General features: G+C 45.5%; 1 protein-coding gene across 1 annotated transcript; it reads left to right on the top strand.

The window, feature by feature from the left end:
• Nucleotides 1–4,624: 4,624 nt before the first annotated feature.
• LOC308621789 (cryptic protein-like) lies at nucleotides 4,625–14,707 on the top strand (the record flags this gene model as incomplete). The annotated part of the gene is made up of 6 exons (XM_081242522.1): nucleotides 4,625–4,647; nucleotides 4,958–5,007; nucleotides 5,098–5,271; nucleotides 6,003–6,117; nucleotides 6,269–6,378; nucleotides 14,586–14,707. 6 exons carry the CDS (start codon nucleotides 4,625–4,627, stop codon nucleotides 14,705–14,707), a joined length of 594 nt encoding a protein of 197 aa, XP_081098648.1.
• Nucleotides 14,708–15,495: the final 788 nt, after the last annotated feature.

Raw genomic sequence — 15,495 nt, 5'->3', positions numbered from 1 at the left:
AGGAACCGATTCTGTTAGCACCTTGATCTTGGATTTCCCAGCCTCCAGAACTATGAGGAGTACATGTCTGGTGTTTAAGCCTTCCAGCCTAAGCCTATGGGGTTTTGTTATAGCAGCCTGAGCTAAGACTTTTGTGTTTATATATATATTTTACCACAATTAGAAAAGAAAAAAAAACTCAACTGTATTCCTAAATACAAGCAGCAAAGAGAAAAGTTAAATAAACATACCATTTACAATGAAATAAAAATATAAAAATCACCTAGGATTAACCTAAAACTATGACACATTGGCAGGTGGCAGGGACCCCAGCACTCAGTGGTCTTCAGACACTGCACATGCACTCTGCAGCCTGCTTCTCCTAATATGTGCACAGGTCATGTTTTCCAAAAATCTGTCTTAAATTCTGTCTCACTTGCCTCAGTTTTTACATGGGGGGTAATAATGGACTTGGATGAAAAAGCTAATAGTCATGTCTGAGGACTGACAATATGAGTGATTTTTATCTTCTCTTTCGTGTTTTTCTGTACTCCCCAAACTGACTAACATCAGAATACATTTTTCATAATCAGAGAAAAATGACATTGGTTGTTAAACATGTGTAACGCATTTAACTTTTCTTTCCTCTGAACTCCCCCTTGATCCCTATTCAGGCCTGCATGAATTCGGGGAGGAGCATCCAGGCTCCCCATCACCTGCCCTGCATCACATGTCTCCACCCACACCCTCTCTTCCTGCCCTCCCACCCTTGTCCCTGCTGTCATTCCCCTGAGGCCTCCTTCCCTCCGGTGCCCTGCCCTTTCCTGTAACCACCTCAGTACAGGATTTCTGCTCTCTAAATCCCTCCCTTACTGCAGGAGGGCGCAGTGTCTCTCCATCCACCCTCCTCCACTGTGTCCCATAGAAGCCCTCAGCCGGGTTCAGGTGGGCACACAGGAAGGATTTGGAGCAGCAGCTCGGCTCTGACTGCTGGTCACTGCTGTGAGGCACTGTGCAAGTCCTCAACTGTTTTTTTTTTTTTTTTTGCGGTACGCGGGCCTCTCACTGTCGTGGCCTCTCCCGTTGCGGAGCACAGGCTCCGGACGCGCAGGCTCAGCGGCCATGGCTCACGGGCCCAGCCGCTCCATGGCATGTGGGATCTTCCCGGACCGGGGCACGAACCCGTGTCCCCTCCATCGTCAGGCAGACTCTCAACCACTGCGCCACCAGGGAAGCCCGATTTCTTAACTTCTTAAATCTCAATTTCCTCACTGAAAAGTGGGTATGATAGGGCATTGACTGTTGTGTGGTGCACCAGGCTCTGTGCTGAGCATTCCCATTCTAGGGAGCACACAGCCAAGGAGGACTTGGACACATCACAGGTTTGGCTGCACACTAGAAACACCTGGGCAGGTTTAAAAATCCGGACGCTAGCTCTGCCCTGCCCTGGGGATTCTGAGCAGAGGGCCTGAGGTGTGGCCCCCAAGAAGTACACATCAATGACCTGCTCCCAGAGAATTCTCTCACACTTAATTTGTTGTTGAATATTTTCCTCAGTGACTGTTTGACGTACTGAAGACATGGAGGTGGGGTGGTCTCCAGTCTTGAGACGGGGTATCCCAATTCCCACACACTTTATGTCAGCTCAAAAGGAGTCTGATGGGTGGGGCGGCTCCAGTCTTATCTGTTTACAACTGATAACAACAAGAAAGAGGACCTTCCCCGGACAGGGCGGGGGAGGGGGGAGGGGATGGGATGGGGGAGGGGGGGTTGGTCTGCCTGCCCACCACAGGGCCTCCAGCTGCTCCCCGGCAACCCCTTCCAGCAGGGTCTTATTAACTAAGCAAACCTGGGCTCCTCCTAGTGAAATGCAAAACTCTTTGTAAGACCTTTAAGTAAATGAGAGCAAGTGTCAGAGTGTTTTATCACCCCTAAGCCTTCAGCCCATTCCCTCCTCAGAGCTGACTTCAGATCTTAAGCAAACAGCCAGAGATGGGACATTCCTCCTATTTCTAGCCTCAATCCAGAGCTGACTTCAGATCTTAAGCAAACAGCCGGAGATGGGACATTCCTCCTATTTCTAGCCTCAATCCCGTCTTGCTGGCAAGACATTTCCCTTCCTTTTTCTACAGTTTCCATTTATAAGATGCATATTTTCAAAACCTTATTTGATGTAGGAAATATCATGATGTCTGAGATTTGCCTTAAAAAACACCAAGAAAAGAAAAGTGTGGAGGAAAATAAATGCGTTAAGATTGGCAAAGGTTGATTGTTGAACCCAGTGTTATTGAATCATCATCCTAGCTTTTGTGTATATTTGAAAATACAAAATTTAATAAAAGAAACTGTAGATTTTACAAACTACTTATAAAACTTTAAATATTGTCAGAAAGGTTTGAATTCAATATCATCTTATAAACTGAACAATTTTAAAACTTTTTATTCAAAGAAATATAATCCTTAGCTTATCCATGGTTTTTAGTGTACAACCCACGTTGCTCATAAAGAAATTTCTATTGATTTAAAGTCATATATATACTTATTTTCATATGTAACTAAATTATGGTTTTAGATTTAATAACCATTAAGTCTAAAAGTATATCTGTCATGACTCCCATTACAGATGTTTCACGAAGAAACTCGTGTCTCCTGAGTTTTGCCCACTCAGATCTGCAGGTCCTGGTCCTGGCAGCACACAGACCCAGCTTTTGGGAGGCTTCATGGTGACCAGGCTCACCAATTCCCTACTAGTTTATTTAACGGCATCTCTTTAATTAATCTCCCATTTAAAGGTTTAAAACATTATATCAGTATCAAAGACTTTCATCTTTGGAGGAAGCATGCTATTTTTAGAAAGCAGTTTTTATGCAAAAATCAAAGAACAATTTGATCCAGAGTCGCAAGGTGTCCTCTGCAGTGTGATAAAAGGGCCCAGTCCTTACTTTGGCAATTAGAAAAACTGAAAATTAGCAAGACCCAGAAGAGGCCCCCAAACCACTCCCCTCTTGGATACAGAGCAGGCCCCTCATCAGACACTAGCAGGTGGCAGTTATCCCTGGGCTCAGTGGTCTTCAGATACCCGGCACCCTGCAGCCTTCTTATAATATCTGTGCATTTCATGTTTTTCAAAGATCTAAACGCCAAAAGCTTTGGACTTAAACTCTAAGCCTCACCGAAACATGAGGGGTAATAAGAGTGCCTCCCCCGAGGGGTGCTGTATTAAGTGGGTAATGAATATGATACATTCACCACTATGCTAGGCACAGAGAAAAGGCCCAGTTTGTGAAAATACTGATGCATCCTCAGAAAGGAGGTATGAAATGACTCCCCTTATATTCATACTCCCCACTCAAGGCTTTTGGAACTCAAGCCTGCTGGTTCTGAGGCAGGAGATAGATGGGCCCCAGGCTGAACAGCTGAAGTTTCTTCCCTGTGGACAGAAACTCCAGAACAGCAGGAGTGAGAGAGGAGGCTGGGCCCCGCCCAGATAGGAGACAAAAGACCACAGATTCCTCATTCTCATTCTCAGTCAAGGAGACCTTCCTGACTACACATGTGCAGAAAGGCTCCTTGGGTCAAAAAGTGAGGGGGTGCCGCCCCACAGTAAGTGATGTCAACCTTCCCACAGGCCTCTTCGCTAGAATCCACCTTGGCTAAGAGATGTGCACACAGGGGAGGACCCTGAGATGTACCAAATACAGGCTCAGAATCAGGCAAAGCAAGACGACTGGCCAAAGGAAACCCTGCAGAAATGCCCCATAAAAGTGATTCAAACTACCATGAGGGCGTGACTCTCCTCTGAGCCCGCCCGTGCGTCTATCCACACATACCCTTTTTCCTCCTAATAAACACTTTACTTGTTTCACTACTTTCCATCTCTATGTGGAAGTTCATTTCTACACAGCTGACAGGCCAGGGCCTTGTCACTGGCCACTGGTGGTGGTGGTCTAGTGGCTAGGATTCAGCATGCTCACTGCCGAGGCCTGACTTCAATCTCTGACCGAACCGAAACCCTGCTTTAAGCTGCTGCAGGCAGAGGCCACCTGAGATAAATTCTGTCCCACACAACAGGTCCCTTCTCTAGTTGGGCCCCTCACCATCTCCCAGTACAAGGAGTGTGCAATATAAAATCTCTATTTTCCTATGAAAACTTTTTTGTTCACGTTGAGGTTTTAATTTTTTGTTGTTTTCAGGGAGGGAAAGGCTTGCTGCTTTGGTCACCGATGTTTTACATTAGGGGTTGACCACTCCTGCTGCTATCAGTACAGTAAACACTGTTGGGGAGAGAATCCGGCTGTGTCTCCACCCCACCCTGCCCCCACCCCCAGCGGGGGTCTCATTGAGGGGATGATCCCTGAGGCTCAGTTTTGGGCCCTGCCTGTCACAGCCTGCCTTTGCCTAAGCGACTTGCACAGAACTCAGAGACCTCATTGCTGTTTCTCACTGCTGTTTCTCGTGGCCTGGGTAGAGAGTAGGAAATACCTGTGTCTTCTGTACTTATCCATCTTAGCTCCTGATGCAGCTCTTCCAGGACCTGCAGTAAAGACACCTTCAAATACAAAAACTGTCAGACTCAACTTCCTTAGAGATCCTCAATGTATCCATGAGAGAAGGAGACTTTTGTACCAGACGTGTCAGTAGGAAAATGACCCGGAGCCACTCGGTTAGGTAAGAACGCAGATCATCTAGATCTTAGAGCCAAGAGGGGTGTTGAAGAGCCTGAATAAATTGCAATGCATGCACGATGTTCCTTTCTCTTAAAGGGACACATACACTCTTGGTCTCAACATCTTTCAACATTAATCAAAATCTACAAGTTACAAAATGACTGCATAATATTTATTGTACCTTAAAAATATACCTACACATTATATACTTATATATTTGTATACGAATGCATTACATCTTATACATATGTAAATTTCTGCTCATACTTTTTTATATTTTACACTTCGATAACTTTCTTTAAATATTCTAGGCTTCTGTTTATGATCAGTTTGGCATTACAGATCATCCACGTGGGAAACAGTAAGAACCATTTTGTTTATTGTCTCAGTTTTTGTTGCGTATTTGTTTCTCAATCATTATCAGTCTCATATTTTCAATTAACTTTTTAAGGCTATCAAAGAGAGAAATATAAAGGTAGTAGAGAAGAAATCAACAGTGTTACAGCTCAGAAGCTCCAGCAGAAAACACTCGATTGGACCTTGAGTAATTTTAGGGAGGAGAACGACAGCGCGGAGGGCTGGAGGCCGCAGGGTTCATTGCCTTACTCGCGGACTTTCCGAGAGCGTAAGTCGCGATGCTGTCCACAAAGGTCATCTCGGTCAGTGAACTCTTGAGTTTATAAAACATTTTACCATGTTCAAAATCATGATACCTTATAAAGTAAAAAATACTTCCTAGTGAGGTGCTCTTTTACTCTGAAAAATGTTTTACTATTTTATTGGTAAAACGTTGCGTTCGCTTTTAAACGGGTAGTTTTCTGCGGGGTCCGGAGCACTGTGATTTAAATGTATTTAAAGCAACTATCCCAACCCAGGATAATAGCGGACCTTTGTTAGTCTAATTGCAGACTCTCAGGCTCCAGACCCCTGGTCCCCAGGGGGTCCGCACTGGAGGTGGGGGGTGGATGGGCAGTGGTGGAATTAAAAAAAAATTTTTTTTTTTGCCGTCTTCACACCCGTGGGTGGTCCCCGCCCGCCCGAGAGGCCTGTCTTTAATCACCATCTCGGGAAGTCACAGCCTAACTTTAACATGTGAAAGGAAGAAAGAAAGAACACCCTACTTGTAGGGGGCAGGGTTTCCCATCTGTCTTAGGGCTCCGGCTCCTTCCTGACCCGCCGGCACCCCAGATAGTTCGTGTTTTAATCCTTAAGTTAACAAGCAGGGTTTACCTGAGCAAACACTCTTAGCAGGGAGCCAATTTTATTGCCTCCCGGCGGCGATCTTGCTCGGCCCTCCTCGGGCTTCTCAGATGCAGAGGGCCGCGCGCGGAGCTGACGCCCAGGCCTCCCCCACAGGTGCGCCCCCGCGGCCGCGCTGCTGCCGGAACGGCGGCACCTGCGTGCTGGGCAGCTTCTGCGTGTGCCCGGCTCACTTCACCGGCCGCTACTGCGAGCACGACCAGAGGAACAGGTAGGCGGAGGGTTGAGCAAGCTGCGGGCGGGGCGGGGCGGAGGGGGCGCAGGGCGCGCGCGGGGCGGGGCGGAGGGCGCTCGGGGGGCGTGGCGCTCGGGGGCGGGGCGCGCCCGCCGGCCGCACTGACGCCGGGCCTGCGCCTCCGCAGCGAATGCGGCGCGCTGGGGCACGGAGCCTGGACCTTCCGCGGCTGCCGCCTCTGCAGGTGTGTCTTTGCGGCCCTGCACTGCCTCCCGCTCCAGACACCCGGCCGCTGTGGTAAGGAGACCCGCGTACTGTGCGTACAACCCACACACGGGGGCAGCTGCTCCTTCCTACCCAGCGATCCATAGCGATCTCCCTGTGCCAGACGATCCAGGCGTGGGCAACCTGGGTCGATTCATGACTCGGGAAAGTCGTCGTGAATCACGCAGTGTATTATCATTACTGTCATTTAAAATTTTATTCCTAAGCGTCCCATATCCCGATTGCCGAGTGTATACGTGATGTCCAAACAGTGTCCTTAAGCGTCCTTTACAGAGAGCAGAATTCGGGGAGCGCGCAAGCTGGTAAGCAGAGCCGCGCCTGGCAGACAGGTATTTCTCTACACTAAGCCAGCGCCACCTCTCACCTGTGAAATGCAGAGGGCACGCCGGAGCAGGACGGGAGCAGTCCTGCATGGCCTTCAAGGCCAACCCGTCAGTGCTCCCAGGGAAGCAAGGCGCCTGGTAACCACAGCTCAGACCTGCCACATAAAAGCCAGTGGGGTGTGGAGAACACGCAGGGTGAACACGCGTTTATGAAGATTCTGAGCAGTTCCCAACTCAATGCAAATGTTTTGCTTGTAAAACTAAGTAAGGAATGTGAACTTCCGAGGTCAGAAAACAAACAAGATGCTCTGCTACTAAGCCATCGTCTTGGGCAGGGACCAGGGACACAAGTAAAGAAGGCACTGCATTTCCATCGCCCTCTCGCCTTTTCAGTAAGCTCTGACTGGGACAGCAGTGAGGGGCTCAGTTAATGCAGGCACAGCCCTTCAGCCCTCTTTGTAGCCCTGGGTGTGCTCCATGTGAAGCCCTTAGGCCCACTCTCCTGTTCTCCCTGCACTGCAGTCAACCCTGGGCAAATCCCACTATCCAAGGGCACGCGTAGTGGTAGCACAAACCTTCATCCCCGCTTCACACCCCCTTGTCCACTGTCAGGACTGCAGTAGAGAGGCAGCGGTCTTGGCGGCGGAGCCCTCTTGGTGGGGTTCCCTGGGTGGGGCCCCTAGTGGAGGAACACACTTAATGAATGCTCAGCCTCCCTCCTCTGCGACCTGGATTAGCAGTCTGGTGACACGCTTAGTGAAGGTGCAGCCCTTAAACCCCACGGCTGCTCCCCCTTCTCAGCCAGCTCCTCCTGGCACACGCAGTGTCTGTGGGGGGGAGTGTGATTATAGTACAATGTCCTTTCCCTCCTTCCCTCTCCTACTGGGCTCTCTGTTTGCTGGGCCTGTGCCCCTGATTCACTAGCTGCTCTTTCAGCGCCCCAGAGAATGGAGGACAAAACTATGGAATAAGCATCAGAATTGCAGATGGCGCCTATGTAGTCCTACGGGTGAAGTCATTTCCCACTTGTCATCGGTGCTCCCAGCAGTGATGTGGGGAAAGGGCTAGCTGTGATCATTTCCAATCTTCTAAGCAAGGCCAGCTTGGGTTCAGAAGCAACAGAGCAGGAACTGGGTCCTAGGATGTCTGCTCACATCCTGGAAAACATCCAAGACTGGGACTGCTGTCTGCCAAGGACAGTGACAGCGACTCTGAAAATGTGGCTTCTGCTCATCAAAGTTGAACAAAATAGTGCAGTCATCTTTCAGAGTAATTTGTCAGGTGCAGAAAGGGCAGTTACCTTTTGTACTCTTTGACCCATTGATTCTGCTTCAGGGCAGGTGACAGTGGTGGTGGCTGTGCTGACAGTGGTTATGATGACATGAGGATGACGATGGTAATGATAGCAGCTGCGCTGATAGATGGTTATGATGATGTGAGAATGGCAATCATCATGATGATAACTGTCTTTATTAGCTCTCAGTATATTTCAGGGACTTTATACACTTAATCCCATTCAATTCTCATATCAAGCCTATGAAATAGGTATTATCCCTTTTATATTTGAGGAAACTGAAGCTTAGAGTGGTTAACTCCTATAGTTTGTTTTTTCTTTCCTTAAGAGATAATCACAGAGGTTAGTTGTTCATTTAGAAACAATATGGTATTTTACAATAACATTTAAATTATTTTAAAATATAAATTAACATACCATGGTATATTGATATAAACATTGACATAATGATAATTAACATGTAATTAATATTAATCTGTGAATAAAATTGCTACCATTCACAGAGTACGTAAGCACATCCCTAAACTATGTCAAACACTTTTTAAAAAAATTGAGATATAATTGCCATATAACGTTATATTAGTTTCAGGTATACAACACAGTGATTTGATATTTGTATACATTGAGAACTGATACTCACAGCAAATCTAGTTAACCTCCATCACCACACATAGTAATAATTTTTTTTCTTGTGATGAGAACTTTTAAGGTCTACTCTCTTAGTAACTTTCAAATATGCAATACAGTGTTATTAACTATAGTCACCATGTCGTACATTACATCCCCATGACTCATTTATTTTATAACTGAAGGTTTGTACCTTTTGACCCCCTTCACCCATTCGCTCCCCCCCCCAACACCTTTGGCAATCACCAATCTGAGTTTGGTTTCTTTCTTTTCTTTTCTTTCTTTCTTTTTTTTTTTTAGATTTTACAAGAAAGTGAAATCAGAGGTATTTGTCTTTTTTGTCTGACTTATTTTGCTTAGCATAATGCCTTCAAGGTCCATCTATGTTGTTGCAAATGGCAAGATTTCCTTTTTTTAATGGCTGAGTAATATTCTGTTTTATATACATATATGTATATAGCTCACATTTTCTTTATCTATTCATTCATCAATGGACACTACGGTGCTTCCATGTCTTTTGCTCCATAGCTATTGCAAATAATGTTCAATGAACACAGCGATGCAGATATCTTCTAAAGTTAGTGTTTTCATTTCCTTTGCACAGATACCCAGAAAAGGAATTGCTGGATCATATGGTAGTTGTATTTTTAATTTTCTGAGGAACTTCCATACTGTTTTCCATAGTGGCTGCACAAATTTACATTCCCACCAAAAGTGCACAAGCGTTCGGGGTCTGATTCTTAACCACTTTACCATTCCAGACTCTTCCTATAATTATCAGTATAAATTAAAGATGATATTGTTTTGGAATGTTTCTTTTTTTTTTACACTAAAATTTTATTATGGATATAACCAGAACTTTTATTGGCAAAATCACATTTTTTATTGAATTTTTCTCTGAGCCACTGAGTAGATTTGTCCTAAATATATCTTTTTTTTAATTGAGTGAAAGATTCTTTAAATTCTATAGTGCTTTACAATTTTCAGAAGTTTCACACACATGATTTCATATAATCCCATAATAACCCTTTTATTTTCCCTATGCCTGTATTGCCCCTCCCCCCTTTCTTCTCCCCTCTGGTAACCACTAGTTTGTTCTCTATATCTGTGAGTTTGCTTCTTTTTTGTTTTGTTCAATAGTTTGTTGTGTTTTTTAGATCCTGCATATAAATGATACCATACAGTATTTGTCTTTCTCTATCTGACATTTCACTAGGCATAATACCCTCCAAGTCCATTCATGTTGCTGAAATGGCAAAATTTCATTCTTTTTATGGCTGAGTGGTATTCCTCTGTGTGTGTGTGTGTGTGTGTGTGTTTGTGTATCACATCTTCTTTATCCATTCATCTGTTGCTGGACACTTAGGTTGCTTCCATGCTTTGGCAATTGTAAATAATGCTGCTATGAACATTGGAGTGCATGTATCTTTTTGAATTAGTGTTTTTGGTTTTTTTTCGGATGTACACCCAGGAGTGGAATTTCTGGGTCATATGGTAATTCTAGTTTTAGCTTTTTGAAAAACCTCCATACTGTTTTCGACATTGGCTACACCAATTTATATTCCCACCAACAGTGTACGAAGGTTCCCCTTTCTCCACATTCTCAACATTTGTTCTTTGTGTTCTTTTTGATGATACCCATTCTGATAGTTGTGAGATGATATATCATTGTGGATTGGATTTGCATTTCCCTGATGAATAGCGATGTTGACCAATTTTTCATGTGCCTGTTGGCCATCTGCCTTTCCTCTTTGGAATAATGTCTACTCAGTTCTTCTGCCCATTTTTTTAAATCTGGTTTTTTGTTTTGTTTTGTTTTTATGTTGAGTTGTATGAGCTGTTTATATATGTTGGATATTAACCCCTTTTAGCTCATATCATTTGCAAATATTTTCTCCCATTCAGTAGTTGCCTTTTTGTCAGTGGTTTTCTTTTCTGTGCAAAAGCTTTTCAGTTTAATTAGGTCCCATTTGTTTATTTTTGCTTTTACTTCCTTTGCTTTAGGAGACAAATCCAAAAGAATACTGCTGTGATTTATGTCAAAGAGTGTTCTGCCTGTGTTTTCCTCTAGTAGTTTAATTGTATCCATGCTTACGATGTAGGTCTTTAATCCATTTTGAGTTTATTTTTGTGTTTGGTGTTAGGGAGGGTTCTAATTTCATTCTTTTACATGTAGCTGTCCAATTTTCCTAGCACCACTTATTGAAGAGACTGTCTTTTCTCCAATGTATAATCTTGTCTCCTTTGTCATAGATTAATTGACCATAAATGTGTTGGTTTATTTCTGGGCTTTTTAAGAATATTTTTGATAGTGTTATTTAGAATATTGAAAATCTGACCATGTTGTAAATCCAACAGCAGAATAATAGGTAAGTAAATGTTTTAACTCCTTTAATGGAAGATTATAATGACTTTGAAGAGTATATGGAAGATAGAATGGAAAACTGTTTACAATATATTTCTAATGTGAAAGGACACATATGGATGGGGGATCACAAATAGATAAAACATGCTACAAAATTATGGTCCTCTGGCTCCTCCAGGGACCCAAAGGCCAAAGGATCTCCAAGGGCTCTCCCTGCTCTGATACTCTATGGGTCCAAGTTTGACAGGCTTTCTTAGTCCCAATATAGTATCTTTTCAAGGGCAGGATAACCTGCCCTGTGAGGGTGCAGGGCGGGATAAAATTTATGCAAAATAATCTTGTTTGTTGGTGTGAGCTATTCTGTAATTTTTTCTGTTCCATGACCTAAAATAATGCTTTGTGCGTAATAATTCTAAATAAATATTGAATGGATGACCTTTGACCTTTTAGTTCCAAATATAGTGCCAAAGAAGAAACACCATATAAGCTATTACCTACTATTATATTACATTAAAACAATCAATTTTCAGTGCTCTAAATACAATATGCTTAAGACAAGTAACTATCATTCTACCATTTTCTTCATCTACATTTGTTAATGTTGCATTTAAAGAGGCAATGTGGCATATAAAAAAAGCATGGGAAATCCCCAAAATACTTGTTCAAACCCCCCAAAACACTTGTTGTAACGTTCATGATCTTTATGAAAGGTTAAATAACTGTGCTTCAGTCTCCACAGCAGCAATATTTACCCCATTGGTTTGTTAAGATGAAAAGGCCCTATACCTGTTTCCTATTATACATAAAGTAAAATATTGTTACTTTATTATCATCACCATCAACCGTATTCACATCAATACAATGAGGTTAGAAAAAATGACTTCATAATCTAGCACTTATATGCAAATTTACTGAAATGTGGTTTTTAGGCTGTGAACAATACCCACTATACCATTAATTGATGAGCACTGTTATAATTAGAGTTAAAAAAAAATCAAGAAGAATGACAACCTTGGAGCTAACAGCCCTTGAATCAGCCCAAGATCTCATTTTACCAAGAGGGTGATTCTTCCTACACATAGCCCAAAGAACTAAGTATTTCTTTAGTATCAAGAACCATTATGTTCTAAAATTTAGAGTCTAAATAATGACACAGTGAAGTAGCAAATTCGAATGTCTTCAGAGATAAACAGGTCATGTAAATGTCAGATTGGGGTCAGGTCAAGCCTCACCTTCAAACCCAATTTTTAAAAAATACAGTTATGGTGCAAAGCAGTCAGCCAACCAACCAACAAGCAAACGAACAGAGCCAGCCTGTGGGCCTGTTGGAAGGATGGCCCTCCTAGGTCCTGGCCCCAGCTGGCTCTCAGCAGTGGGTGTGCTGCCCAGGAGAGAGCAGGCCCTTTGTCAGATCCCTCTGGGACATTCTCCCATGATAGGTGCCGTTTCAGTGGGGGAGCTTCTCTGGGTGTCATCACAGAGAGGAAACCATCTGGCTTTCCAGGGGCATTCAGGGGTATCTTCAAATTGGAAAGTTTGGGGAATGCTGGCTCTGGACCTCATATTGAAACAAGATATTATCCTCATCCAGGTGGTCTCCATTTAAATCCCCACTCAGTGGTGATGACACAGTGACACAGGCTGAGCATTCACAAATTTGATTTCACTTATATCTTCCTTTACATACATGCCTAAGACTAACATAATGATAAAAATCTCTGCTATGTCTGCGTGAGTCTAAAAAGAGACCTTTTGATAAGTGTATAGTTAAAATCTCAGGTTATAGTAAATCATCCATCGGTAGCAGAGTTTCCTTATTGGTATGACATAAAATAACGACAGGCCATAGAACCATTGATTTTATAGATTCTAATGAACAGTAAATATTAATAAAGTTTATTTTAATTTTTTCCTATCAGTATATAGTGGAAGTTCTAATATTTTCTCGCTAAGCTCAATGGGTGACCTTGGGCCCCCTGGGAAGGACACTGCATGGTGCTCACGGCCCCAGTTTGGGGACCCCTGCTTGAGGGATGGACTCCGTCTAACCAAATTCACAAAGCTGACTATAACAATGGCCTTTGAGTTCATATACAGGAAAAGACTGCCAACAGGGCCTGAATCCTTCTCTCTGTGGGCAGCCTGTTCCCTTCCACCAGGGGAAAATCAGTGAAGCTCAGTACAGGCTGACCCCTTCTTTACCTGTAGCTGATTCTCACGCTGGGACCACCTGTTGTATCATCAGCTTTTCTGGAACCTCCTCTGAGCCCACATGCTAAGGTTCCTGTTTTGTGGGGTTCTAGTACCCTGGAACAACCCTCTCCCGTGTGGGGTGGTGTGGGGAATGGTGCCCAGGTCTGGAGTGGGCCTGACCTCAGTCTTGTGCTGAGCGTGGCCTCCTGGACATGCCCACCGTAGTCACCTACGGACAGATGCAGGTCAGGTCCCTGCTGCGGTGGCTCGTCTTCATCATTACTCATTAGTTTCTGACGGTTCATGCTTACCACAGGTTTTCACGTTCAGAAGGCACTTTCTGGAGGAATCCTAGAAGACAGCGCTTGGCGGGTTTGTCGGGGGAAGAGAAGGCTGGCCTCTGCCAATCAGCCCTGGGGAAAAGGTCCCTTTAAGTTGGCCCTTTCCTCATCGGCATGCTTCCCTGCCCAGCTGACCCCACATCCAGCCCAGACTTGCTTGTGAGAATGCTTAGTGGAGTTGGTGCCCCAGACTGCGGCCACGCCTGTAGGGCTTGTCAGCTTCACAGGGTAGCCACTCACCACCGGCGACTTTGGCCGAGACCCTTGCCCGGTCTTACTACCCCAGAGATTCCCACTCAACACCTTTGGGTGGGGTCCTAGCGATATAGAAAGCCAGACGCACGGAGCCTTGGGGCTCAGAGTGAGACCTGCAGTGGAGGAGCCACATTGCCTCAGCAGGGTGGTAAGCACTCCGGGTGGGGCATCGTCCCCCGTGCTCTGCAGCTGCGCCTTGTTGTAACTTCCTCTGTGGGGATATCCGCCGTTGCTGTAGGGATGGGTGCTTTCCTCTTCAATGAGTGGTCCCTAGTCAGAGAAATAGAGTCAGGACTAATGGGGGAAAAGTTGCACCTTCTTTGCAACAGATGGGTGCCAGCTATCTTATGTTATTTTATTGTAAATCAGATCCACTTACGTGCATTGCTAAATGACGGGTGTGGAACTCTGAACGATCCCCTTGGCCGGCTCATGTGCCAGATGAGAAGGGCTCAAGGGCTGTTTCTCTGTGAGCCTTAAAAACAGCAAACTGATCCTCCTTCAGCTCTCCAGGTTACACAAAAATCCCTGTGTTTCCAGCCGCAGCGTGAGGAAGGTGCAAGCTAAAGGGAAGCACGTCTTCCTGGAGCTGCGCCGGGCTCCCCACATTGGGCTTCCTTCCGCGCTCCGCGCTGCGCTCCTCGTGGCCGGGAAGCCGCGGCTCAGGCTCCGCGGCTGATGCAGAGCCCGCCGGGCAAGGCCTCGAGAGGAGGCCCAGGGAGAAAAGGGCTTTACCGGAGCAGGTGCAGACATCTCTGCTTCACTCCCTCAGAGCAAGCCTGCCACAGCGTGTCTCATACACTCTCGGGGTTTTTTTCCAGACCTGAAGGACTTTCTCGCCTCACACTCTAATGGACCAAGAACGCGGCTCACGGGGAATGTTCTCCTCCTCCTGCCCAGCCTCCTGCTGAAATCCGTCCTCAGCGAAGGGGGAGGCCGCTGACGGGAGCGCAGTTCCACCCGGGGGAACCTGAACCGCGCCTGGCCTCCCGGCGTGGCCGAGCGAGGCGGCGCTGCGTGGGGAAGCCGGGCTTGCTTGTCCTCTTGTATTGTCTACGTTGTAGGTAATAGGTTGCTTTCATTTCTTATCAAGTGGAGCATTAGACGCATATTTGTATTGTTGAATAAACATTTGCATGAAAGAGCCTTTCTTGCTTTCCTGGGTATACGAGTTAGAAGCGCAGGAGTAGTCGCTAGAGGCTGGGGCCCGTCAGCCCGAATCTCTGATGATTTCAGAGTTGACCAAACATGTTGGCCCTCCCAGAAAACAGCTCCCCGCTGAGCACTCCTTGAGCCCCACACAGAGCTGCGGCAACACTTCACATCTGTTATGTGTTCATTCAGTCTCCCCACTAGTTTCTAAGTCCTGGGGGGCAGGGGCGGTGCCACATGTGTGTCCCCAGCACTGCTATGCTGTGAGTCTGCCAAGAAGAAGATGCCTAAAAATGCTCCATAGACAGAGAAAGGAAGGCAAAAAGGGGGAGGGAGCCAGGGCTGGAGGCAAGCGGCTGGGCACCCCATCTCCTTTTCTCCAGCTTCCTCTACTAATGGCTCAGTTGTGACACCCTTTTCCGGACAATTAACACTTCTTGGGATTATCACCAACATCTCTGTAAAAAGGAGCCCTTAAAGTGGACCAAGGAGCCTGTCTTCCCACCAATCACACAGTACTTGGGAGCCTGGCATTTCTCAGCTGGATCTGTCAAATATATTAGTTCTCTATTGATTAAA

The sequence above is a fragment of the Mesoplodon bidens genome, assembly GCF_964165515.1.
Source record: "Mesoplodon bidens genome assembly, chromosome: 8".
Lineage (NCBI taxonomy): Eukaryota > Metazoa > Chordata > Mammalia > Artiodactyla > Ziphiidae > Mesoplodon > Mesoplodon bidens.
Note: the sequence above shows the minus strand (reverse complement) of the source record. Positions and strands in the feature narration are given on the sequence as shown.